Source organism: Trachypithecus francoisi, unplaced genomic scaffold (genome assembly GCF_009764315.1).
Source record: "Trachypithecus francoisi isolate TF-2019V2 unplaced genomic scaffold, Tfra_2.0 Lachesis_group3, whole genome shotgun sequence".
Classification (NCBI taxonomy): Eukaryota; Metazoa; Chordata; class Mammalia; order Primates; family Cercopithecidae; genus Trachypithecus; species Trachypithecus francoisi.
In genome coordinates this window covers 110,467,568-110,494,592 of record NW_022681468.1, presented here as the reverse complement: position 1 = coordinate 110,494,592, position 27,025 = coordinate 110,467,568, and the positions used below count along the sequence as shown (strand labels likewise).

The following is a 27,025-nucleotide window of genomic DNA, read 5'->3' as shown; positions in this document are numbered from 1 at the left end:
TATGCTAGTTCATTTAATCTCAATATTATAGAAGTGGTACTTTAATTATCCTTGTTTTGGCCAACTCCTTCTCAGTTCTCTTGGCAGGTTCCTCCTCTTTGACCCAGGCTTTGCCTGTTGGAAATTCCAGAGGCTCACATCTGGGACGTATTCTCCTGTCTCTGTAAAATTCCTCCCTCAGTGATCTTATCCACTTCCCTGGCTGTAAATACCATCCATATATTGATGATGACCAGATTCATACGCAGGTAAGTGCTGATCTTGCCTCTGAGCTCCAGTGTATTTGACTATGTACTTTACATTATAGTCACTTAGATATGTCGCTTAAGATGTCCCCAAACCATGTTATCCTCTTAGCCTTCCCATCTCAATCAATGCTACCACCATCTGACTAATTACTCAAGCTAGAAAACTGGAAGTCATCCTTAGTTCCTCCCTCTACTTCACCCACCAAGTCTAATTCAACCCTAAGTGCTATTTACCTGGAATTTATTTATTTATTATTTATTTATTTATCTATCTATCTTATTTTTTTTTTTTTTTTTTTTTTTTTTTTGAGACGGAGTCTTGCTCTGTCGCCCGGGCTGGAGTGGAGTGCAGTGGCCGGATCTCAGCTCACTGCAAGCTCCGCCTCCCGGGTTTACGCCATTCTCCTGCCTCAGCCTCCCGAGTAGCTGGGACTACAGGCGCCCGCCACCTCGCCCGGCTAGTTTTTTGTATTTTTAGTAGAGACGGGGTTTCACCGTGTTAGCCAGGATGGTCTCGATCTCCTGACCTCGTGATCCGCCCGTCTCGGCCTCCCAAAGTGCTGGGATTACAGGCTTGAGCCACCGCGCCCGGCCTATCTTATTTTTAAGAAGGAGTTTCACTCTTGTTGCCCAGACTGGAGTACAATGGTGCGATCTCAGCTCACTGCAACCTCCGCCTCCCGGGTTCAAGTGATTCTCCTGCCTCAGCCTCCCAAGTAGCTGAGATTACAGGCATGCGCCGTCAGGACCAGCTAATTTTGTATTTTTAGTAGAGATGGTGTTTCACCATGTTGGTCAGGCTGGACTGGAATTCCAGGTGATCCACCCGCCTCGGTCTCCCAGGGTGCTGCGATTACAGGCCTGAGCCACCGCACCTGGCCAGCCTTGAATTTATTTTGAATCCATCTCCTATATCTCCTTTCCACTCCTACTTTATTCAAATGCATCTCTATCTTAGACTCCTGCCCCTGCCTCTTACTGGGTCTCCTTCCCTGGATCCTCCAACACACTCTGCAGATGGCAGCCTGAGTGATTGTCTTCAAACAGAAACAAAATCCCAAGTCCTTGTCATGATTTTTAGAGGCCTCCCGCCCCACTCTACGCTCACAAACTCCACATCACACCCCTACCCTTTGCAAACTAAATTCCAGCCACCTGGGCCCCTTCAGTCCAGGAACCACCAAGCCCAGTCCCGCCCTAGGGCCTTCACACATGCTGTTCCTCTGCCCGGACTAATCTCTCCCCACCCCTCCTCCTCCTCTGCTTTGCCTAACTCCTACTCTTCCTCCAGCACTGGGCTTATTGTCACTTCTTGTATGAAAGCAATCTCTCTAACTAAGTTGGGCCTTGTACTCCCTCTGCTCATTGCTTTCACTGACTACATGAATGCTAACTGGTTTTCCCAAGATCTCAGAGCTAGCAAGCTAGAAAATAGTGGACAGGGATTCAAATCCAGGTGACCTGACTTCAAAGACTTAACCATTCACTAAACTAAAGTTAATCTCTTTAAGCCCCATTACTAATTTTTAAACAGTGCCATAAAACCTGCTTCACAGAATATAAAGTTAATAAAGTCCTTAGCACAGTGCTTGAGTATGCAATAGATGGTAGCTATTATTATTTATGTAGCAATTATTCTCTGACGTACTTTCATACTTACAAAACCCTTAAGTAAAGGCAGTTGGTGCTTTGGAGTTAAAAAGAGTGCATGGAAAGGGAATTTGGAGGCCAAATAAATAGCAGAAATCAAAAATAAACATTGTCTTCTGTTAGTGGTATGGCCTAATGAGTTATCTTTTATATCAATGTTGTTCACTTTTCGTTTTTATAATGGGGTCAACTGAGCTAAATTCAGAGCTAGGCAGCTTCTCTGAATCTTCCATTCAGCACTTCTATTATGGCTTGGTGATAAATTCTGCTGTGAGCCTTTAAGATGAAAGCCAAACTGAAAAGTTAATTAAAGATAAAAATGGATGCTGTCAATTTTACTGCTGAAATTAAATTCATTTTCACAGATTAAATGAAAAAAGCAAGTATTGATGTGATATTAAAATTCAACCCTTCATAAGAAACAATATAAGAAGAAAAGGTCTCTTTAAAGGGCTATTTCAATGACCACAATCAAAACGTAAAAGTACAGACATATTTTAATGTGGAGAGCTTTAAAAAAGAAAATCAATTGGCCATATTTTTATTAGATTGTAATAACTAAATAGTAATGCATAAAATCAAATATCACAAAAATATAAGCCATATATAAAACTAAACCTTCTCAACAGAATTTAATAATAGCATATATATATAACACAATGTGACAGGTTCAATTACCTACGTTCAAGAAAAATGCATGTTAACAAGGAAATGGCAATTCAGCTACCAAACTTTTTTTCTTTTCTTTTTTTTTTTTGAGATGGAGTTTCACTCTTGTTGCCCAGGTTGCAGTGCAATGGCGTGATCTTGGCTCACTGCAACCTCTACCCCCCAGGTTCAAGTGATTCTCCTTCCTCAGCCTCCCAAGTAGCTAGGATTACAAGCATGCCTCACCACGTCTGGCTAATTTTGTTTTTTTAGTAGAGATGTTTCACCATGTTGGCCAGGCTGGTTTCGAATTCCTGACTTCAGGTGATCCGCCCCCTTGGCCTCCCAAAGTACTGGGATTACAGGCATGAGCCACCACACCTGGCCTACAAAACGTTCTTGTTAAAAATGAAGATACTAGGCTGGGTGCAGTGGCTCATGCCTGTAATCCCAGCACTTTGGGAGGTTGAGGTGGGTGAATAACAAGGTCAGGAGTTCAAGAGCAGCCTGGACAATACGGTGAAACCCTGTCTCTACTGAAAATACAAAAAATTAGCTGGGTGTAATGCCAGGAGCCTGTAATCCCAGCTACTCAGGAGGCTGAGGCAGGAGAATCGCTTGAACCCAGGAAGCAGAGGTTGCAATGAACCGAGATCCCATCACTGCACTCCAGCCCTGGCAACAGAGTGAGACGCTGTCTCAAAACAAAAAAAAAAAAAAAAAAAATGAAGATACTGGTTTTCACTTTTAAGAAAGTACAATACAATATCGCATGTGCCCTAAATGTTGAAAGCTTTTAAATCTGGGAATGATGAATTATGTTATAAAATAATTTTTCTTTTAAGACAAATATGAATTTCCATAAAGTCCTAAAGTAATAATTTTTAATATGCAAAAGTTCAACATTTGTCTACTAAATAAAGACACCTTATTAGGAATATGTAAATGTGTATAATATAAATACATATTGTCTGTTCTCCATAGATGGTATACTATTATAAATGTTAAAATGAAACTTATGCTTTTAATTTGATATCTACAAGACACAATTACAAATATTCAATTCTGTGCAAAAGGTAGAATTGGAATTTTTTCTAATATCAAATATCTAGCCTCTATCTCTCCCTCAGGCTTTCTATTCTGGACTTGAGAGGTATTTATAGACACTGCTCTGTATACCAGAAGTATACAATTTATACTGCAGGTTTTAAAGTACAAATTATACTGCAGGTTTAGACCACAAATGTTCCAGATATTTGTGGCTATAGACCAGGAGAACTGTCATCTTAGAATTTAATGTATCGATTGCCAAATTATTTGTTCCCAGATTAACTCTTGTTCAGTCAAGAGATATTATGAAATTCTGATCCTCAAAAGCACAAAAAAATCCAAAATTAAATATATTTCATTTCCATGTGTAATCTGTAAACTGCCATATGTTGCTTTTAGGGAAGTGATGGTAAAATGAAGATAGAGCTGCTTCTCTGATACGGTTTAGAATCTCTGCTTTAATTATCATCTCTTCTAATTTATTTAGCAAGGGTTCACTTTCTCATCTAGCTTCATTTCCCGTGGAATACTAATTGACATCAAGGTTTCTATATGGATAAGAAACAAGACTAGATGAGCAACCTCTCAGCAATACAAAAAGCTCCTTCTGAAGATTAGAGTTATGCATGGCATTGATCCAGGGAATTGATTATCTTTAATCTAATTCTAAGCCACCTGATCCAAATCTCTTAAAACTGGAAATCATTTGGTAATTTCCAGTTCCACAGCTGTCTCACACAAAACACAATTTTTCCTTGCTCTTTTAGAACATGGCTGATTAATTTTAGGTGTTTTAAATTTTTTGAAAACTGAAGAATACTTGAAGTCACCTGTATGGAAAAGAATATTTTGTTCCTTGATTATATCTGATCTTCTCAGTCATTGGTGAACCAGAATTGAAACTGCCTGTGTTCTTAACACACACATGATCTTTTCAATGCTCTGTGGTATAACAGATTGGGAAATACAGAAAGCTTTTGGCATATTGGGCATCGCACAGCCTTTGATTTGATAAACATGAGTTTGAATCTTTGCTGTCACTCCCAGCTATTCATTCATTCATTCAACGAATATTTAAGAAACAACTAATGTATATGCCAAATTCTAGGAATGATTTCGTGAACATGATAGTTAATGTCCCTGCATTCTTGGAAAGTACTGCCTCGGGAAGGAACTCAAACAATAAACAAGTAAACAAAGCTGGGTGGGAAGGAACTCAAACAATAAACAAGTAAACATAGCTGGATGCAGTGGCTCATGCCTATCATCCCAGCACTTTGGGAAGCTGAGTGAGGTGGGAGGTTTGTTTAAGGCCAGGAGTTCCAGACCAGCCTGGGCAACATCAAGAACCCCCTTATCAATAACATAACATAACATAACATAACATAACATAACATAACATAGCCAGGTGTGGTGGTGTGCACTTGTGGTCCTAGCTACTTGTGAGGCTGAAGTGGGAGGGTCCCTTAAGCACAGGAGTTCACTGAGCTATGATCATGCCTGCTGCTGCACCCTAGCCTGGGCAACAGAGTGAGAACTTGTCTTTAAAAAACAAACCTTGGTTGGGCCCAGTGGCTCATGCCTATAATTCCAGCACTTTGGGAGGCTGGGGTGGATGGATCACCTGAAGTCAGGAGTTCAAGACCAGCCTGGCTAACATGGTGAAACCCCATCTCTACTAAAAATATAAAAATTAACTTGGTGTGATGGCACATGCCTGTAATCCCAACTACTTGGGAGGCTGAGGCAGGAGAATCGCTTGAGATTATAGTGAGCAGAGAGTATGCCATTGCACTCCAGCCCTGGTGACAAGAGCAAAACTCCATCTCAAAAATAAAAATAAAAATAAGCTTTGTCTTTAAAAAAAAAAACAACATAAGACCTTGTCTTTAAAAAAAAAATAACAAAAAACAAGCAAGATAATTTCAGAATTTGATAAGAACAGTTGAGGAGTGCTTGGCGCGGTAGCTCATGCCTGTAATCCCGGCACTTTGGGAGGCCTAGGCAGGTAAATCACGAAGTCAGGAGATGGAGACTATCCTGGCCAACATGGTGAAACCCCGTCTCTACTAAAAATACAAAAAATAGCTGGGTGTGGTGGCGCATGCCTGTAATGCCAGCTACCTGGGAGGCTGAGATTGCAGTGAACCAAGATTGTGCCACAGCACTCTAGCCTGGCCTGGCAACCGAGTGTAACTCTGTCTCAAAAAAAAAAAAAAAAAAAAAAAAAAAAAAAACTATTGAGGGATAAAATTGATGCAGTAGTTAGTGGGTAGGGACTTTTACTTTAGATCAAGTGGTCAGGAAATGCCTTCCTGACAAGGTAACCTGAGTTAGGACAGAAGATGGAGAAAGTGGCAGTCGTGCAGGATGGAGGGAAGAGCATTCCAGATAGAGGGGTGATCTAGCTAAAGACACTTAGGTAGAAAAGAGCTTGCTATGGCTAGGCACAGTAGCTCATGCCTGTAATCTCGGCATTTTGGGAGGCCAAGGCAGGAGGATCGCGTGAGCTCAGGAGTTCGCCAGCCTGGGCAACTTAGTGAGACCTCATCTCTACTAAAAATAAAAATTTTCTGATGGTGGTGGTGCACACCTGTGGTCCTAGCTACATGGGAGGCTGAGATGGGAGTATCACTTGAACCCAGGAGGTTGAGGCTGCAGTGAACTATGATGGCACCACAGCTGTGGTGACAAAGAGAGAACCTGTCTTAAAAAAAAAAAAAAAGAACAAAGAAGTTTGTGTGAGGGAGGGGCAGAGAGGAATCAGGTACAGATTCTCAACAAGATAGGGGGACAGGCCGGGCGCGGTGGCTCAAGCCTGTAATCCCAGCACTTTGGGAGGCCGAGACGGGCGGATCACGAGGTCAGGAGATCGAGACCATCCTGGCTAACACGGTGAAACTCCGTCTCTACTAAAAATACAAAAAAAAAACTAGCCGGGCGGGTGAGGTGGCGGGCGCCTGTAGTCCCAGCTACTCGGGAGGCTGAGGCAGGAGAATGGCGTAAACCCGGGAGGCGGAGCTTGCAGTGAGCTGAGATCCGGCCACTGCACTCCAGTCCGGGCGACAGAGCGAGACTCCGCCTCAAAAAAAAAAAAAAAAAAAAAAAGATAGGGGGACAATGGAAAACAGGGACTAATTCTGGTTTATATTGAAGATTATATTATTTGGGAAGGTGGGAAGGAGTTCTGTTTAAGCAAAGAATATGACAATACAAGCCAGGTGTGTTGGCACGTGCCTATAGTCCCAGCTACTGGGGAGGCTGAGGAGGGAGGATCACTTGAGCCCAGGAGTTCAAGTCAAGCCTCAGCCTGGGCAACATAGCAAAACACCATCTCTACAAACAGAAAAAGAATAGGATAGTACAAATGTGAAATTGGGTGTGAAATTGGGTATTTACTTAGAGCAAAAATAATGTCAACAAATTACATTATTTGTTGGACCACAACACTCAAAGCCAGAACAAATTTTTTAAAAGATGACAAACATCACAGTAACTAGAAAATGATAGTTTGACTATCAGTCTAACATCCTATAGTACTTTTCCCACTTCCTGTTTTGGTAATGATGAGAACTGAATCCTTAGCTTATAATTTTATACATCTGGAAACCGGAAGTGTTTATCATAGACTAGCTTCTGACTCCATATATTTCAAGCCTTGTTTCTCTCTCCAGTATTCATAAACTTCCAATGATGGGCACCATAGAAGACGTAGTTCACGTGGTGACACAACCTCTGCCCCTGTATCTTCTTGTCATGATGCCAGGTGAGTTGGCACAATGGTGGTAGAAAACATCCCGAAGCCATTTCTACACTGGAATGGTCAACAATAAGCTCACTATCCATGAAAGTGACTGTGAATTAACACATTCCATTACACCCATGACCACTCCAATGTCTTCCAAAAGGAGGAGAAACTTGTGCAGAAACAAACAGTAGTGCTTCTCAACTGCTGTTAAAAGATATTTTGCGGCCAGGCGCAGTAGCTCACTCCTGTAATCCTAGCACTTTGGGAGGCCAAGATAGGCAGATTGCCTGAGTTCAGGAGTTCGAGACCAGCCTAGGCAACATGGTGAAACCCCGTCTCTACTAAAATACAAAAAAAATTAGCTTCGCATAGCCGCATGCGCCTATAATCCCAGCTACTCGGGAGGCTGAGGCAGGAGAATTGCTTGAACCCAGGAGGTGGAGATTGCAGTGAGCCAAGATCGTGCCACTGCACTCCAGCCTGGGCGACAGAGTGAGACTCTGTCTCTGAAAAGAAAAAAAAAAAAGGTATTTTGGGTATGAGCATAAGAATACATTATTAGGGTCCTTCCCAGAGCCTAGGAAGGAGCCATGCAAATGAAGACTTGAATCTTAAGCTGCATTAGCTTCACAGTAAATTGGGGAAGTTCTCTGATGGGAAACGTATGTGAGGTTTAAGACATGTGTTCATGTGCTCCGACTGACATATTAAGAAGATCCCTCTAGCGGTGAAGGAAAGAATAGGTTGGAGGGCAACAAGCATGGGCAGCTATTATAGAAGTCCAGGCAAGGGAATGATAGTGATGGCTTGCATGGAATGATAGCACTGCAGTTGTGTGACTTGGCACAAATTACTCACCTTTTCTGATCTTTGGTTTCCTCAACTACACGATAGAGAAATTGCCTCTAAATCACTGAGCACAGAGTAGGCCCTCAAGGGTTTACAAGGTTGTTGTGAGAATTAGCACTAACATTTATAATGTAGCTGACACTTACTGTTTATTCAACAAATGATAGCTTCTACTCTGCTGTAAAGAGAAACAGGGCTTTCTAAGGCTGCAAAATACTTGGGCGCGGTGGCTCTCGCCTGTAATCCCAGCACTTTGGGAGGCCGAGGTGGGTGGATCACCTGAGGTCAGAAGTTCGAGACCAGACTGGCCAAAATGGTGAAACCTCATCTCTACTAAAAATACAAAATTAGCCAGGTGTGGTGGTTTGCATCTGTAATCCCAGTTACTCAGGAGGCTGAGGCAGGAGAATGACTTGAATCTGGGAGGCGGAGGTTGCAGTGAGCCACGATGGTGCCACTGCACTCCAGCCTGGGCAAAAGAGTGAGACTTCATCTCAAAAAAAGGAAAAAGAAAAGCAATTAGAAGAAAAAAGTATTTTTACATTTCTCCATTAAGAGTATTTTTAGGCTGGGCGTGGTGGTGGCTCATGCCTGTAATCCCAGCACTTTGGGAGGCCGAGACGGATGGATCACTTGAGGCCAGGAGTTTGAAACCAGCCTGGCCAACATGCTAAAACCCCCTGTCTGCTAAAAATTAAAAAAACAACAGCGGGGCATGGTGGCAGGTGCCTGTAATCCCAGATACTTTGGAGGCTGAAGCAGGAGAATTGCATGAACCTAGGAGGTTGCAGTGAGCTGAGATTGTGCCACTGCACTCCAGTCTGGGTGACAGAGCAAGACTCCATCTCCAAAGAAAATAAAATAAAACAGTCTTTTAAAATAGCTTGCCTATAATTTGCTGAAGGTTACCAGTATACTCATTCAGTATCTAAACTGGGCCAATGAGATAAGTTAATAGTGGCTAACTCTGGGCAAGATATTATGGGTGATTTTTATTGTATTCACTGTGTGTTTTCCAAAGTGATCATGCATTGCTTTCCTAATCAGAGAAAGTAAGTTATTAGATTGTTCAGGACTCAGAAGACAATTTACCCTGGATTCTCCCATTCCATGTGATTCCTAATTTTTCAGAGGTCATTACATAAAGCTCTTAGGTACAGAATCAAAGACTTGGCCTCTCTAGTGTTAAGTATAAAGAAACATAGAGAAAACATTCTTCCTGCCAAGATGAAAGGAAGTGAAAATCCTCTCCAACTGTGAGACCTACTTCTATAACAGGTTCATATACATTTACTCAAATAATCAACCCATTTCCCATTTCTATTGGGTTTTTATAAAAGAAAATAGGGCAAAGTAGATTTTTTAAAAAATCCATATCACTAATGTTCATGTATGGCATAAAGATGGATTTTAAAATAAACCAAAAATTCTACTTCAAGGTGTATACTCAAAATAAATGAAAACGTGTGTCCACACAAAAAACTTGTACATGGGTGTACATAGCAGCATTACTCTTAAGAGTAGAAATAACTCATATTTTTGCCAAGGAATAGATAAACAAAATGTAGTATAACCATACAATGGAAAAAAAATACATCTCTGCTTTTTTTCTCTAATCTAGTAAAAAATTACTAATGCATACTACAACATAGATAAACCTTGAAAACATTACGCTAAGTGAAAGAAGCCAGACACAAAGGACCACATATTGTATGATTCCATTTACATGAAATGTCCATAATAGGCAAATCCGTAGAGATTGTAAGAAGATGAGTGGTTGCCTAGGACTGGGCAGTGATTTGGGAGTGATGGCTAAGAACTATGTGGAGTTTTATTTTTGGGGTGATGAAAATGTTCTAAATTGATTGTGGTGCTAGTTGCACAATTCTGGGAGTATACAAAAACCGTCCGAAATGTATGCTTTAAATGGGTGAATTGTATGGTATGTGAACTGTGTCTCAGTAAGGCTGTTACCAGAAAATAACAAAAATAAATGGAGAAAGGTAAATAACTATCATTTCATGTAATTCTGAATTCACTCAAGAATGGAAAATTCCCAAGTAGTCTGAACAATTGAATTAAAGTTTCATGATTAATTTAAATACTGCTTTAAAAATAGATTAACAATTATATTTTGCAAGTTGTGTATTATAAAGATGATTACACCACAAATTTACTAGAATAATGTTGATGTACTTTGGCATGGGGAATATTTTTATGTGCATTGTACTAACAAGAACTTGAAATGATAGCTTTGTTTACATAAACACAAAACAACCCTTCAGTACATCAGCATCAAAAACAAAATAAAAATGCAAATGCTACAATGAAAAAAAATGTAACACAGATGACAAACAACTATATTTAAAAGAGCTCACAAATGAATTTTTAGAAAGTTAAATTCTCTGATAGAAATTGGGCAAAAAAGATGATCAGACAGTGCACATAAGAATACAAATGAATAATATCTGGAAGAAGAAGGGGAAAAAAGCATTTGACATGGGTTTACCCTGATGTGTGATATGCAATGTTGTTTATAGAATTCTTCCCTACTAGGAATATTAACTCTAACTGGTTTTATGTGATAACAATAGTAACAAAAAAGGCATTAGGAAATTTTAAGAGTCATTCATTCATCATGTTCACTGAGTACTTTTTTAGATCAGATTGTGACTACTTGAATTTGACGACCTTGTCATCCCTTTCTCTTTCTCTCTCCTCTGTCACTCCATGGCAGCTTCCCTTCCTCTCTGTTCCCTTTGCTACAGTCTTACACCGTCATCCTTCCTTGCCTATTTCAGTAGCCTCCTAACTCACTGTCTCTTCCCACCTAGTCCATCTTCTGGGCTCCTAGAATCATTGTTCTAAAGGAGTCAGAGTAATTGTTTTTCTTACTCACTAAAAAATCTCAGCTGCCTCTGCATTGCATACAGCACAGACTTCAAGACCTGCAAAGCTGTCTTCTCATCCTAGTGTACATTTCCAACCTCATCTCTTATTTCCCCAGTAAGTTGTGCTCTAGCTCTGCTTAGCTACTGTGAAGTTTTCCCATTACCAAGCCTTTGCACGTGCGGTTCCTTCTGCCTTTACTCCCTACCCTTCAGCACACAGCTACCTGGAGTCTAGCACTCCTCCACAATATTAAGTAGTTGATTATCTGCTTTTCCTGCAAGACTGCAAGAGCCGAGAACATGTCTTATCCATGTATCCCCACCACCTAAAATTATTGGGAACATGGTAAGTGTCCAATGAAGCAATGAATCAACTTTCTGGTTTTGTTTTTCAGAGTATGGAATATTTTTGCACTGCTAAAACAAACACTCTCATGAAACTTTCAAAGGGCTAGACTGGCCAGGCGCTGTGGCTCAAGCCTGTAATCCCAGCACTTTGGGAGGCCGAGCCGGGCGGATCATGAGGTCAGGAGATCGAGACCATCCTGGCCAACACGGTGAAACCCCGTCTCTACTAAAAAAATACAAAAAACTACCCGGGCGAGGTGGTGGGCTCCTGTAGTCCCAGCTACTCGGGAGGCTGAGGCAGGAGAATGGCGTAAACCTGGTAGGTGGAGCTTGCAGTGAGCTGAGATCCGGCCATTGCACTCCAGCCTGGGCGACAGAGTGAGACTCCATCTCAAAAAAAAAAAAAAAAAAAAACCCACAAAGTGCTAGACTATACAAATTCCAGAGTCTTCCTTTATTTTCTAAGAAAAAACACCAGAAGTAAAATTATACATAGGAGTACATGATTTTTTTACATGATTTATTTTTAAAAGCATGATTTGAAATCTCACCAAAATGAAATCAACTTGACTTTGATTTTAAAGTTTTGACTCAAGATTTAAAACTTAGCTGTCTTTGGTTTCTACTTATTTATATCAAGGTGCTTCTGAGCTGGTAGGGTCCCTGTGAAAACCCATGAGTTTTGCCCAGATGAATGAAATGCTCGCTATTAGTGATGGGCCCCTGTTCAGATGTGTATCGATTGCTAAGCCGACATTTGGGATGCATCAGGCAACACTCTGGAAACCAACAGCCCTGCAACTCAGGTTAAAAATATGCCACAGAGGCTGGGCGCGGTGGCTCAAGCCTGTAATCCCAGCACTTTGGGAGGCCGAGATGGGCGGATCACAAGGTCAGGAGATCGAGACCATCCTGGCTGACACGGTGAAACCCCGTCTCTACTAAAAAATACAAAAAACTAGCCGGGCGACATGGCGGGCGCCTGTAGTCCCAGCTACTCGGGAGGCTGAGGCAGGAGAATGGCTTGAACCCAGGAGGCGGAGCTTGCAGTGAGCTGAGATCTGGCCACTGCACTCCAGCCTGGGTGACAGTGAGACTCCGTCTCAAAAAAAAAAAAAAAAAAATGCCACAGAGCAGAGGAAAGTGGGGCTAGTGTGAGAATCTAGACTAGGTAGGGAAAAAAACTCAGTTATAGAGTAGCCTTTGCCTCGCCTCCTATCTTTTGCTTTTCCCCGTGGTATGAATTTATTTCAACAAAAGGATGAATACATTGAAATTTGCCTGTTGTTAGGGTCAAATTCTGAAGACTTTCCTGATGTGGCAGCAAACTATACCAGACTCTCTTATCCACTACTGCCTTTGAAGAAGTTGTCCTAGCTTTAGGCAAGTGTTGAAGGGGTAGTCAGAATACAGAAAATCCACCAGTGCTATCGATCTGGATGGGAAGTGGATATTTTTTAGGATTTCACACCAGCATATCCAGGGCATTTATTCATTCATCAGTATTTATTTGTTGCCTAACATGTGCCAGTTTCTGTTCTAGGTACTGAGACACAACTATTGAATGAAAACAAAGTACTGCTCTGGAAGCCTGTATTCCAGTGGAGAGAGACAATAAACAAAAACACCAGTGGGTGATGAGTGCTATGGAGAAAAAATCAACAGGGTATGTATGGGGAATAGAAAATGTTAAGTGTGCAGGGGAAAAAGATTGCTCCTTCACAGAAGTACCCCAAAAAAGGTGACATTCAAGCAGAGACCTGGAGATGAGGGAGTGGGCGATAGATACCCAGGAAGACCATTCCCAAGGCAGAAGGATTGGCAAGTGATGCGAGGGGGGCTTGGCATATTCAGGACTGTGATGTCAGCACTTTGGGAGGTTGAGGCAGGAGAATCACTTGAGTCCGGGAGTTTGAGACTGGCATGGGAAACATGGTGAGACCTTCCCTGCTTGCTGTATCTACGAAAAAAAAGTTTAGTGTTGTTCCTAAGCATAAGAGGGCTGTGATGTTAACACTCTGGGAGGTCAAGGCAGGAAGATGGTTTGAGCCTGCAGTGAAATATAATCACGCCACTGCACTCCAGCCTGGTTGACAGAGCAAGACCCAGTTTCAAAAAACAAAACTAAACTAAAACATTCAGGTAAAGAGCTGTTGGCTGAGTTCTATGTTAATGAATCCACAATATACATTTAAAAAGGTGTCTTTAAGTAGAAACACACAAAAAACAGGTTATGTACTGATCAGTTGGTAAAAATGTGACCAGTGACTTGTAGGACCCTAACCCAGTACTAGGTGCAAGAGTTCAGTTATTTAGTTTTAGCGGTGACTTTAGAATATAACTACCAAAAATAATGAGAACCAGCTGTAGAGTAACGGAATAATTTAGAAGTTCAAAAACGTACTGCAAATAGGGCTTGGAAATACCTTAGCCAATACAGAAAACTGCAGGGAGCTGCATTAAGAAAATCTACAATGAGGCATTAGACTGCAATCCCATATTTGATTGACAACAGCTGAGAGAAGGGTAAAGCCTGGCTCAATGCACGGGTCTCATTCTGGCTGATGGAAATCACCTGAAGAGTTTAAGCTATGTTACTATCTGGGTTCCACCACAGAGCTTAAGTTAATTGATATGGCATGCTTACAAGTTGCAAAAGCTTCCCAGGTGATTCTAATATGCAACAAAACCTTCTAAAGGTTTATTTAGCATTCCTGAGAATCACATGCAGAGCTTGTTAAAACAGATTACTGGGTTCCACCCTGACATTTGAATTCAGTAGATCGGGATGGGACATCAGAATCTGCATAGGTGATGCTAAAGCACCATGGCTATGCATTAAGTGCTCCATTATCACTTCTGCCATGAAGCCACAGACACCCAAGGGAACTCCGGTTGAACAAAGCCCAGCAACAGAGTTCCCTTCAGCCAACACGTAACTGTTCTCATCTCTTGGTTCCACTTTTCCTCTGTGGCCTTAACTTCTATACCTCTTCTTCCACGCAGCTTGGGTTGCTGGCTGTGGGCAGCCTCAGTCCTAGCTGCAAGATCCACACCTATGTATCTATCAGCTCTGGCTTTGTTCAGCTCAAGTGTTCATTCTCAAACCAATCCCTGCAGACAGCGACAAATAATCTGGCCAGCTTGAGGAATGTGCCCATCTTTGTGAAAGGACTGGAAGCCACAGTGTGCAAAAGATGATCGCCCTGTCAGTTTTTGTATATTTAACAATTACTGCTACAGAGAATTTATTCCTTCATTTCCGTTTTCCAAATTTTATTCCAAAAAAAGAGGATGTGTGTGGAAGATTAAGATGTCCATGAAGAGTAACCATCATCATTACAATAAGGTATTCAATTGGACAGAAATGACAAGGACCCAATTCAGTATGTAATGTCCTATTTTCCCACTGCACCAGTTAAAAAAAGTCAAAGCCTTCCTAGTGTGGAAGAGTAGGACAGCTTTTACACTGAAATGGTGCCCCAAATGAGTAATAAAATCTCCAATTTTGTCTATTTATCCTTTTCTTTCTGTTCTTTTTCTTTCTTCTCACGCTCAGCTTTAGCTTCTTCTTCCTCATGTTTTTTGATCAACTGTTCCACTTCTTTTTGTTTGAGAACTCTGATTACCGTCTTTCCATTCTCTCTTGTTAGTGTTGCAATTTCCACTAAAAACAAACACATACATGTATTTGTATTGCAGGCAGGCATACTTAGCAGAGAAACTTAATAGGCACTCATGGTTTATGCTGGTCACATCATTTAAACATTAGTTCAGCACTCTCCTATGTTTTATGCTTAATATTATTCCCTTTTATGAGAACAAACTATCTTTGATTTTGTAATGTTTTAATTACAATTTTTACTTAAATATCTTCTCCTCACCCATCCCAACTTTCTTAGTGGCCATTTTGTCACTCCCTTAGAAAAAGTATAATCGACCAATTGCTATTGCTGGCCTGCTATTAGCTGTGCCGATTAGACGAATCACAATTTTCTTGTAGGAACCTCTGAGGGCTCAGCCAGAATCTTCAACTGGTAATAATAGCTTATTTTTTACAGACTTTTCAAGTCTTTTAAAAAAAAAAAAAAAAAAAGGACATGAAATGGCCAAGAAAAGCAGACTGATACCTCAAGCGGAAGGAATTTTTTTGTACCAGGGAAAGTGAGTAGTGCCTCCTTGAAACTGGGTGGAAGTAGACAACAGAGGGCAATCTGCATGTAAATGACATTTTCTTTTTCTTTTTATTGAGACAGAGTTTTGCTCTCATTGCCCAGGCTGGAGTGCAATGGTGCGATCTCAGCTCACTGCAGCCTTTGCCTCCTGGGTTCAGGTGATTCTCCTGTCTCAGCCTCCTAAGTGGCTGGGATTACAGGCATGCATCATCAAACCTGGCCAATTTTTTTGTATTTTTAGTAGAGGCGGGAGTTTCACCATGTTGGTCAGGCTGGGCTTGAACTCCTGACCTCAGGTGATCCGCCCACCTCGGCCTCCCACAGTGTTGGGGATTACGTGTGTGAGCCAATGTGCCTGGCCATAAATGGCATTTTCTAAGGAACACCAGGAGCTAAACTGTCCTAACATAAAGCAACATGTTAATTTACCACAATTTCTGAAAAACATTTAGAAATATTCTTTTTCAGGCCGGGCGCGGTGGCTCAAGCCTGTAATCCCAGCACTTTGGGAGGCTGAGACGGGTGGATCACGATGTCAGGAGATCGAGACCATCCTGACTAACACAGTGAAACCCCGTCTCTACTAAAAAAAAAAATACAAAAAACTAGCCGGGCGAGGTGGCGGGCGCCTGTAGTCCCAGCTACTCGGGAGGCTGAGGCAGGAGAATGGCGTGAACCTGGGAGGCGGAGCTTGCAGTAAGCCGAGATTGCGCCACTGAACTCCAGCCTGGTGACAGAGTGAGACTCAAAAAAAAAAAAAAAAAAATCAGCTGGGCGTGGTGGCGTGAGCCTGTAGTCCCAGCTACATGGGAGGCTGAGGCAGAAGAATCACTTGAACCCAGAAGGCAGAGGTTGTAGTGAGCCAAGATTGTGCCACTGCACTCCAGCCTGGTGACAGAGCAATACTCCATATTAAAAAAAAAAAAAAAATTAACAGCTGCTAATTCCCCTTGCTCAGTTGAAATAATTAAGGTAGAGGATATGAATTACCTTTTTCAGCAGAGAGTTTACTAACATCCATGGTCTTATTTAGTACTTTGATAGCTAAAGCAAGTGCTGACTTCAAGGTCATTTCTCCTTCTTTGTAGTCTTGTTTCAACATTGACACAGCTGCCTATAAAACATGAATCAACACAGAATTTTAAGTTTTTACATTTTTTACAAACATGAATTGGTCTAGAAGAAAAATGCCTGAATTACTATTGGCATTACAACTATAAACAATTTTTTTTTTGACACGGGCTCAGTCTATTGCCCAGACTGGAGTGCAGTGGCATGATCTTAGCTCACTGTATCCTGCAGTCTCCCCAGGCTCAGGTGCTCCTCCTCCCACCTTGGCCTCCTGCGTAGCTAGGATTATAGGCACATGCCATGGTGCCCAGCTAATTTTTGTACTTTTTGTAGAGATGGGGTTCTGCCATGTTCCCCAGGCTGGTCTCAAACTGCTGGGCTCAAGCAATTTGCCTGCCTCGGCCTGGGATTACAGGCATGAGCCATCATGCCTGGCCCATATAAATAATTTTGATGACAGGTAGGGCACACATGGCACAGGGTGAGAAGAGGTGGTACTGATGCTCTATATAGTGTGTCTTTAACCTGAGGTCCTCAGTCTCCTAAGGGGTCTGTCATAGAATTCAGGGGGTCTGTAAACTAGGATGTGAAACAAAAATCACAACTTCTAATTTCACAACTCCTAACTGAAAAATTAGCATTTATTAATGTAGTTAATGAACCCCAGTATATTAGCTACACCAGCAACTCTGTCCCCAACAGAAATCACAGATATTTCCATATCACATTAAGGCTGTTGCAGCTATCTTCAAGTACTGTTTACATTCATCACCACGGCAAAATTATGGCATCTATCAGACGTTCTGCCAGATTTCACAGCACAACAAAAATACTCACAGCGCTATTATTTCCAATGCATGTGGCCTTCCACCCCCCGTAATTTCCACTTGGGTCACTCTGATAGAGCTGAAAGCCATAGTGCTTATCCCAGCCAATGTACAGCAATGAAACACCAAACGGACGTTTTCCTTTAACAAAGACAAAAAGCCAAATATATGAATAATCGAAATTTAGTATCATTATAGTTACTTGAGCTCAGTGAATGTAGCTAAACCTTTCTCTGTGAACTTAAGCATTCATAAACTGTTCTGTATTCTGGCTACCAGAGATAAGCTCCATTACAAATTCCACTTTTGTTTCTACGATTTGGACACAGCCAGGAGAGGGAACAGACAAAGGACCAGTACTGAATTTCATTATTATGTAAACAGCAGTTAGTTTCCAGATTTGAAAATGCTGTTTTGGACTTTCCATATCCTATTAATAAAACTAGGGTAATCTACATGGCGGAGGAACACGTTCATTCATGAAGCAAGAATGTATGGGCTGAGTGCAGTGGCTCAAGCCTGTAATCCCAGCACTTTGGGAGGCCGAGACGGGCGGATCACGAGGTCAGGAGATCAAGACCATCCTGACTAAACCCCGTCTCTACTAAAAAATACAAAAAACTAGCTGGGCGAGGTGGCAGGCACCTGTAGTCCCAGCTACTCAGGAGGCTGAGGCAGGAGAATGGTGTAAACCCGAAAGGCAGAGCTTGCAGTGAGCTGAGATCCGGCCACTGCACTCCAGTTTGGGCGATAGAGCAAGACTCTGTCTCAAAAAAATAAAAGAAAAAGAATGTATGAAATTCTAGTGTTTTACGCTACTGTAGGATTAATATGGTTAACTGTAACACGTTAGTTTCAAATAGCTAGAAGGATATGGAAGGCTCCCAACACAAAGAAGTGTTTGAGATGATTAATGTGCCATTTACCCTGATCTGATCATTATGTGTACCAAAACATCATTATGTACCCAACGAATATGTACAATTCTTTTTTTTTTTTTTTTGGAGACGGAGTCTCGCTCTGTGGCCCAGGCTGGAGTGCAGTGGCCAGATCTCAGCTCACTGCAAGCTCCGCCTCCCGGGTTTAAGTCATTCTCCTGTCTCAGCCTCCCGAGTAGCTGGGACTACAGGCACCCACCACCTCGCCCAGCTAGTTTTTTGTATTTTTTAGTAGAGACGGGGTTTCACCATGTTAGCCAGGATGGTCTTGATCTCCTGACCTCGTGATCCGCCCGTCTCGGCCTCCCAAAGTGCTGGGATTACAGGCTTGAGCCACCGCACCCAGCCGAATATGTACAATTCTTATTTGTCAATTAAAAAAATTAAATTCAATTTAAAACAAAGGGTCTATTTTCAGTTTTTTACTACCTCAAAAGGGTTGTAACTCATAAAATGTCTTAACTTTTTGGAATAACATTTTCTTTTTTTTTTTTTTTTGAGATGGAGTCTCGCTCTGTCGCCCAGGCTGGAGTGCAGTGGTGCGATCTTGGCTCACTGCAAGCTCTGCCTCCCGGGTTTACGCCATTCTCCTGTCTCAGCCTCCCGAGTAGCTGGGACTACAGGTGCCCACCACCATGCCTGGCTAATTTTTTTGTATTTTTAGTAGAGACGGGGTTTCACTGTGTTAGCCAGGATGGTCTCGATCTCCTGACCTTGTGATCTGCCCGTCTCAGCCTCCCAAAGTGCTGGATTACAGGCTTGAGCCACCGCGCCCGGCCCGGAATAACATTTTCAAAAAAATTAAGTACCTCCAAATTGTGTATAAGCTTGCTTGATATCACACAGTGCTGTAACCAACTGCTCACAAGGTATCGGCTCCTGATACTGTAATAAATACCTAGGATAAAGAGATGGGCATATTAGTAGTTTTCTCTAAAACACAGACTCTAAGGAAAATATTCTCTGAAAAGCAAGCAATCCATGCCATGGGGACAACCTAACAGTCATTTGTAATTTGAAGGGGAGGGAACAAGTCAACATCCGAATATTCTCATAGTAAATAATATTTTGTAAGTTTGGTTGAAAAAAATCTGTAATTTTCAATTCAAAGATTTTTAATGACTTTAATCTTTGCAAAAGTGAGCTCTCCTTAGAAACTTCAAAACTAGGCCAGCCGCAATGGCCCATGCCTATAATCCCAGCACTTTGGGAGGCCGAGGTGGGTGGATCATGAGGTCAGGAGATCGAGACCATCCTGGCTAACACAGTGAAACCCCGTCTCTACTAAAAATACAAAAATTAACCGGGTGTGGTGGCACGTGCCTGTAGTCCCAGCTACTTGGGAGGCTGAGGCAGGAGAATGGCATGAACCCGGGAGGTAGAGGTTGCAGTGAGCCAAGGTGGCGCCACTGCACTCCATCCTGGGCAACAGAGTGATATTCCATCTCAAAAAAACAAAGAAACATCAAAACTAATTTCTGTATCATCAGTTATGCTATTTATGACCATACCTTTGAGCAATGAGCCTTAGTTCATTAGTCAGAACATTAGCATCAGAAGTTATGCCTGCCACACTGCAAGCCATGTCCCTTGAAGAAAAAAAGATATTGATCTGTAAGCAGGGAAGATGCCTGCAAGGAGCGTTTAGAAATATTAAAAAGCACAGAATTCTATTAGCAATTCACTACGTTTGCTTCACAGCAGCTACTTCCTTCAGAAGAAACCTATAAAAGTCTTATCTTTGTAGGAGACGTTTACTTGATGTCATTCAACATGAAAGACAAATAAATGCACCCTTAAGTTCGTTAATAGATGTATTTATCATTACCACCCTGTGAATAGGGTAACAGGATTAACGCCAAGAAGCTAAAGTAAATCTCAAGAAGATTTAGCAACAGAGAATACAAAGATAGGCTCGCCACAATGGCTCATGCCTGTAATCCCAGCACTTTGGGAGGCCGAAGTAGATGGAGGGCTTGAGCCCAGGAGATTAAGACCAGCCTGGGCAATGTGGCGAAATCCCATCTCAACAAAAACTACAAAAACTAACTGGGTGTGGTGGTGCGCACCTATAGTCCCAGCTACTTGGGAGACTGAAGTGGGAGGATCACTTGAGCCTGGGAGGCAGAAGTTGCAGTGAGCTGAGATGGCGTCACTGTACTCTAGCCTGGGTGACAAAGCGAGAATCTGTCTCAAAAAAAAAAGATTTTGCTAGACAGACTGCTCTTGAGTAGTATTCATTTCCTAAGGCCTGGCTTGATGGAGGTGACAGGGGACAGTGGCAGGAGGGTTTACAAGCCTGCTTAGGAAGTACAGGGCTAGACTCCTACTCGAGATGCATTTCATTTTTTTTGGACCATTTCCTGAGGGCTGCCCTGGCTCTCTTATAGCTGAGACTCACCCTGTGACTATGCCTAGCCAAGTGTGCCAGCTGTTGGGTGAGCCCAACAGAGGCTCTGTGGAGGGGTGACACCACTTTGGACAAGTGTATCAAAAGGCCCTGATAATCAGCATTTACCAAGCCCACCATCACTGAAGGGAAAGTCTCTACTTAGCATGGCCAGCTCTCCATGAGCTGCAAAGTTCTGCACACCTAAATATAACAAACATCTCATACCGTGTACAAGACTTGCCTAAATTCTTCCCAAATCTCCAACAGGCTTGTTCTTTAGTAAGATTCAGTATAATTCAACAAAATCCTGCATAGCTATTCTAAACAATACTTTGAGGGCCTACTATATGCCAGACACTATACTATTTTATTTCATTAAACTGCCACAACCACTTTAGGAGACTCTGAGGCCCAAAGAAATTAGATAATTTGTGCAAGATCACATAGCCTGCATGGGGGAAGCCTGGAGCTGAACCCAAATCTGTGTGACTACTAAGTCTGTACTCTTACCACTACACAATGCTAGTTTCTCCACTAAGTGTTTGCCCTGCACTTAAAAGGAGTAACACATGGTACCAGGCCTCAAAGAGGTTTTAAGCAAAATAAAGGTACAACTTCAATCCTACCACATCACACGGAAGAGCCCTCCCAAATTACATAGATCCCACTTATGTGAGAAAGTGAGATTTTTTTTTTTAAACTCTTTCCTAAAATCTCACTTACTCATTGAGTTTATAAATTTTTTCAGAAAAAAAGACTTCATCAAGAAGCTTGTGGATGTTGCGTCTCTCTGCTGCAAGCAAAACACCATCATTTGCTAAAATTCCCAAACAGGTGCCTGCATGTCCAATAGCTTCCATGGCATATTCAACTTGGTATAAGCGACCTACAAAACAAAAGCAGTGAGAAGCCAAGACTCTCCTCTATGCTATTGCACCACTGACCTAAAAGAAATCAGCAATGAAGCAAGCTAGAAACAAATTCCCACTTTCACTCTTCTATGGTATAATCAACCCGGTGACCATAATTGCTTCGAAGTACAAAAAGGATGAACTTTGCAACTACCAAAAAGTTTGTAATTTTTTTTTTCTAAAAGTCTAACACATTTTTTTTTTAAACTTGAGGCAGATTAAACAATTTCTATTTTACCTTCTGGAGAAAATATAGTGGTCCTGGAGTCATATCTTCGAGACTGCAAAGGAAAAACACATGAGTGATTCCTAACCACTGAAAGTAGGCCAACTCCTGCAAGCCTACAAATCACCTTACAAAACCTATCCTGGTATACGAAGTTCAGCAGGTGAGAGGAAACTGACAAGAAAAAAGGCACCATCTCACTGCTTTCCTTCTATTTCAATTTTCCCACACAAGTCTGTAAGCTGAGTACAAGCAATACTATTTATCAGGCAACAGTTTACTGGCACGTGTATTAACTCACCATGTTTTCTGAACTTTATATAGTTCCTGTAAAAAGAAAATCAGATCATCATCAAAATAAGATTCACAAATTAAAAAGCATTTGCTGACTTTACAAATCTGTTTTATTTACTCCCTTTATTCAGCTAAGTGTCAGGCGTTATGCTAGATGCTGGAATACCAAAATGTGTAAAACCAATTCCTGTCCTGAAAAGCTAATACTGGCAGTTAGGTGAGAGAGGTAGTCATAGATTATAATGCGGAAAGAGGAACCGGGGGTAGAATGGGAAAAGGGATGATGAAAAAAATCCAGAAAGTATTTTTTGAGAAACCGATACAGAAAATGAAAGTAAATCAGAGACGGGAGAGGCAGAAATAAGGCTGAGAACTCTTGGGTCTAAGAGAAAGAACAGGGGAAGAAAGAAGGGAAGGGCACTCCAGACAGAGCAGAAGGTATGAACAAAGGGTACTGAGGCAGGATAGCTTAGTGGGCATGAGACAAACTACTGATGTTTTTAAAAATATATAAGTAAGAGCCAAGCGAGTATCCAAATCCTGCGGAGCCTTGAATGCCAAGTTAAGACACTTAGCCCTTCTCCAGAGAGTCCTGAACTTGGGGGTGGAGGCAGTTATCTTGGGCACCATCAGTACCATTCGTGCAAAAGGCAATACTGGGTGCTCAGCGTTATTTGGTAAAGCCTCAGTCCAAAGCCCACATTCCCAAATACTGGAATATAGGAAATCAAGACTGGAAAGGTAAGCTGGAATCAAATCCTGGAGAGCCCGCGTGCCCAGGTAAAAACAGAATTTTCTCTCTCAGCCACTGGGGCTCCTCTGAATGATTCCCAAGGCCCACAAGAACTGATTAGCATTTTAAATGATCACTCTGGCTGGTGAGAGACCGAGGGCAGCGAACTGGTTGAAGTAATAGGAAGGTGCAAAGGAAGGATGGCCCAGAGCAGAGAAACAGGTAGGACACAGAGAGACACGCCGGGGATTTCTGATTCGAGCGTAAGCACAACTTTCTGTGGTCTCCACGCCTGACGCCGGTCACAGCACGATTTTGAGTTCACCGGCACCTCCGGGAGCGCTAACTTTCACGTACCGAACTCCCGGGGACGGAAGCCGCCCCGACTCCTGGGTCCTGCCCACAGACCCCCACCCTCAGCTCGCCCCCTCGCCGGGCCCCGCCGTCCAGGCTCGGCACGGGGAAGCCCCCGACGGCGGCCGGCGGGGGCCATTCCCGGCAGCTGGTCCATCACCGTGGAGGCGGTGCAGAGTCATCGTGCCCACGGCTCCTTAGCGGCAACTGCAGGCCGGGACCGACTGTCTTGACGTTCACGACCCCAGCCCAAGGGAAGAGCGGCCATGCTTCCGCGGGCCCCCAGGGGCCAAAGGCTCACCAGATGGAAGACCCTGAAGACTTCAGATGTCCACTGAGCCTTTATCTCCGGGGGAAAATAAACCACCAGCGCTAATCGAACAACCGCTGCTAATATGGCTCCCGCGCTTGCGCAGAACCGCTAAGGGAGGGGGTGGTGGGATGGCCGAGGACACGGAAGTCCTCCTTGTGGGGCGGAGCTAGAACCCGTGGCCCTCGTGGAAGCTGGGGCGCGGGGGTGCGGAGGCGCTGCGGCGCTGCAGCAGGTGGAGGAGTTGCTGTGCCATGGGGAGGAGGGCAAGAAGACCGTAGCCAACCAGAAGGTGGAATAACTAATTTCCTTCTCTTACCCTTGGCGCTCTACTTTCACTTTCTCTTCATTATTCAGACCTAGGATAGCAAATAGTGTGGACCGGCTTCTTAATTGCTACCATTCTTGTCCTGTTTCCCGAAATGGTTCCAATCACATGAGACTTTACCCCTGTCATCATCTCCCTTTTTCGTTCTGGCTTTCACTTTTACTGCTGATGCATACATTTTGGACATTTACCTTATGATGAGGAAAGCTGGGTGGCTCACGCCTGTAATCCCAGCACCAGCACTTTGGGAGGTCGAAGAGGGTGGATCACCTGAGGTCGGGAGTTCGAGACCAGCCTGGCCAACATGGTGAAACCACGTCTCTACTAAAACTACAAAAATTACCCGGGGGTGTGGTGCACGCCTGTAATCCCAGGAAGCTGAGGCATGAGAATCGCTTGAACTCAGGAAGCGGACGTTGCAGTGAGCGAAGAGTGTACCATTTCACTCCAGCCTGGGCAACAGAGTGAGGCTCCGTCTCAAAAAAAAAAAAAAAAAAAAAATTATGATGATGGTCGGGCATGGTGACTCACACTTGTAATTCTACTGCTTTGGGAGGCTGCGGCAGGAGGATGGCTTGAGGCTAGGCGTTTGAGGCTGTAGTGAGCTGTGATCGCGCCACTGCACTCCAGCCTGGGTGACAGACAAAAACTCTGGCTCTAAAAATTAAAAAACAATTATGGTCAGGTTCACACTTTTGGGAGAATTTTCACCTTGGTCTGTTTCTCTGCTTTTCACCAGTCAGAAAGGATTTCCCTGACCAGCGTAGTTAAAACAATACCCTACTGTCAGCATATACTCGCACCATTTTATCTTCTTTACTGAAATTGTCATACTTATGTGTTCATTATCCATCTCTCCACCCTTTTGCTCATCAGCCTCGGTCCCTATGTAAACTATCTACTATTCATTTCAGGTTTTTTCAGGCTAGAAGGCTGACTAGATCTGGGTTCATATGAAGTCATCTGCTCAGTCTCTCCCAAAAAGCAGCCCATTGGGCAGAAACTCTGTCCTCTTCATGTTGGTTGCAAAATAATTGGGGGATGTGGGCTTTGAAAAGGAGATAGCTTGGAAGGAAGTTGCATTTTGGGGTCTCACCTATCGTCTCTGCTTTCCAAGCACACAGGGAAGTGAGCCAAGGCAAGATGGCAAAGAGTCACACGCAGGTGGTGCTCTGAAAGCATCCTCAGGTGGTGTAACGTATGGCATCTCTGAGGGCCCCTGCCTACCACCAGTTCATTCTGCAGAATTCAGTGAACAGTAACTTTTAAGTCAGAGGTAGAATTTCTCAGGTCAAAAGAAGGATTAGTTGAGAAAAAGGACAAAAGAAGAATGAGTCTGACAAGTGTGGGTGACTGAGTAGTTCCATCTGATCTGAATGGAGGAGATAATACAGGAAGTAAAGAAGGAAAGGCGTTTGAGGCCAAAGTGTAGAGTGCTTTCAGTGCCAGAATTTGTTTTGGTCAGTAATGGGAAGACAGGATTAAAGTGATGTTTTAGGATGATGAACCCTCAACATCTCTCATCCCACATGTTCCTCTTACAGTGTGCCACAGATGGTTCCCATTGAGAGGTTCTGTGTCCCCTTATTCTGAATCTGGGTGAGCCTGTGACTACAATGGAAGGGATATCATGTGACTTCCAAGAGCAAGTCACAAATAGTGATATGGTTCTGTCTTGTCCTCTTGGGATGGTCGTTCTTGGGACCCAGACACTATGCTGTGAGGAGGCAAAGGCCACATGGAGAGGTGTTTGGCCAACAGCCTAGATGAAGTCCCAGTGTCACCTGCCAGATAGCTGAGTGAAGATCCCTCCAGATGATCCTAGTACCCAGTTGTAACCAGGCAGCTTAGCTTCAAATTGCATTAAATTTTTTCCCCCTTTTCCTTGGGTTTAAAGATATAACCTTGAGGCAAACTGCAGAAGCCTTTTCTAGACTCCACATCCTTCCCTTTCTCATCATATATACTCCCTTCACATAACTGTCTATTAGTATCTAATTATGTGTCTTCTTAGAAGTTCCAGGGTTCAATCCTGAGACACAGAGACCAAGTCTGGAGACCCAGCTGCAAGGTTCCACAGATTACTTCAAGGCAGCGAGTTAACAACCTGGCCATTGTTGAAATGCCATCAGCCCAGGGTCCAGGTGGACCAGAACCCAAGATAGCCACCAGAACAAGACACACGGACAACTGTACTCAGCCCAGTTCTTGCATGTCTTCCTTGTCAAGTTTTTTCTTTTTAAACCCCTCCCTTCTTCCTAAAAATAGAAGCCGTTAATTTGGATAGGAATCTGACTGCTTTCCTTTACTATTTTTGGTTAATAAATTCTCTCTTTCTATCATACCTCACCCTTGTCAATTGGACTCTTAAGAAACGAGTGTTCAGTTACACAGTGATTGAGTCTCTCCCAGGCATCAAATCTCTCCCAGCCTTAAAGTCTTCCTAGCTGAGGCCCCAGCACTGGGGAGCAGAGACAAACTGTCCCAGGGCCTGTCTGAATTCATGACTGCCAGAAACCATAAGCTAATAAAATGACTGAAGTTTTAAGCCATAATTTTTTTGGTCATCACACAGCAATATATGTAACCAGAGTTTTTATCTGCCTACATAATACGAAGTGCAGAGGTTAGGGAGACTAAGAACACCAGAAAGTAAAGGTGTGTTGTAGTCCAGGGGCGTTAAAAGCCTGGACAGAAAGCATTTGCAAGAGCAAAGAGTCTTTGCCAGACATATGGTATTAATTCCTAAATCTGGAACTGGGTTTTCTCCACGTTGTTTGAAAGGACCAGGACCTGGCACTTGTAGTAGTGTGTTCATTCTTACAGTTTATTCAACAGATCTTTACTGGGTCTTCTAGGGCCTTGGCATGGTGCTAGGTCCTGAAGGTAAAGTAAAATAAATGTTTAATTTATGCATTGTATTAGGGTTCTCCAGAGAAACCGAATCAATGGGATGGATGGATGGATAGGTAGACAGACAGAAGGGGATTTATTATGGAACTAAATGATGGAGGCTAAGAAGTCCCACGATTGC

At 42.8% G+C, this 27,025-nt stretch overlaps 2 protein-coding genes and 1 long non-coding RNA gene across 5 annotated transcripts in view; 1 reads left to right on the top strand and 2 right to left on the bottom strand.

Annotated features, from left to right (window-relative positions):
* The window catches only part of LOC117070328 (A disintegrin and metalloproteinase with thrombospondin motifs 7-like), a 684,711-nt gene that overhangs the window by 350,241 nt on the left and 307,445 nt on the right, over nt 1-27,025 (bottom strand).
* Nucleotides 14,680-23,785, bottom strand: PSMA4 (proteasome 20S subunit alpha 4). 3 transcript variants are annotated; one of them, XM_033189276.1, is made up of 9 exons: nt 23,514-23,634; nt 22,274-22,299; nt 21,985-22,027; nt 21,559-21,721; nt 19,955-20,032; nt 19,253-19,341; nt 17,516-17,646; nt 16,598-16,721; nt 14,680-15,099 (listed from the first exon to the last, which is right to left on the bottom strand). In XM_033189276.1, exons 2-9 carry the CDS (start codon nt 22,274-22,276, stop codon nt 14,945-14,947), a joined length of 786 nt encoding a protein of 261 aa, XP_033045167.1. In that variant the 5' UTR covers nt 22,277-22,299; nt 23,514-23,634; the 3' UTR covers nt 14,680-14,944. The 3 variants fall into 3 exon arrangements, with proteins under 3 accessions (XP_033045167.1, XP_033045166.1, XP_033045168.1); XM_033189275.1 differs by lacking the exon at nt 23,514-23,634 and adding an exon at nt 23,655-23,785 and having other exon boundaries at nt 14,684-15,099; XM_033189277.1 differs by lacking the exons at nt 21,559-21,721; nt 23,514-23,634 and adding an exon at nt 23,655-23,785 and having other exon boundaries at nt 14,684-15,099.
* Nucleotides 23,803-26,335, top strand: LOC117070334. Its single transcript, XR_004431879.1, has 2 exons — nt 23,803-23,955; nt 26,006-26,335. It is a non-coding gene; the product is annotated as an uncharacterized LOC117070334 (long non-coding RNA).

What these genes read in the sequence shown, in the direction of transcription:
- PSMA4 (XM_033189275.1), bottom strand. An exon ending in AAAATTTATAAACTCAATGA is followed by an intron (nt 20,033 to 21,558) that starts GTAAGTGAGATT and finishes TTTTTCTTCAAG; the next exon opens with GGACATGGCTTGCAGTGTGG. An exon ending in AGCTTATACACAATTTGGAG is followed by an intron (nt 17,647 to 19,252) that starts GTACTTAATTTT and finishes TCTTTGTTAAAG; the next exon opens with GAAAACGTCCGTTTGGTGTT.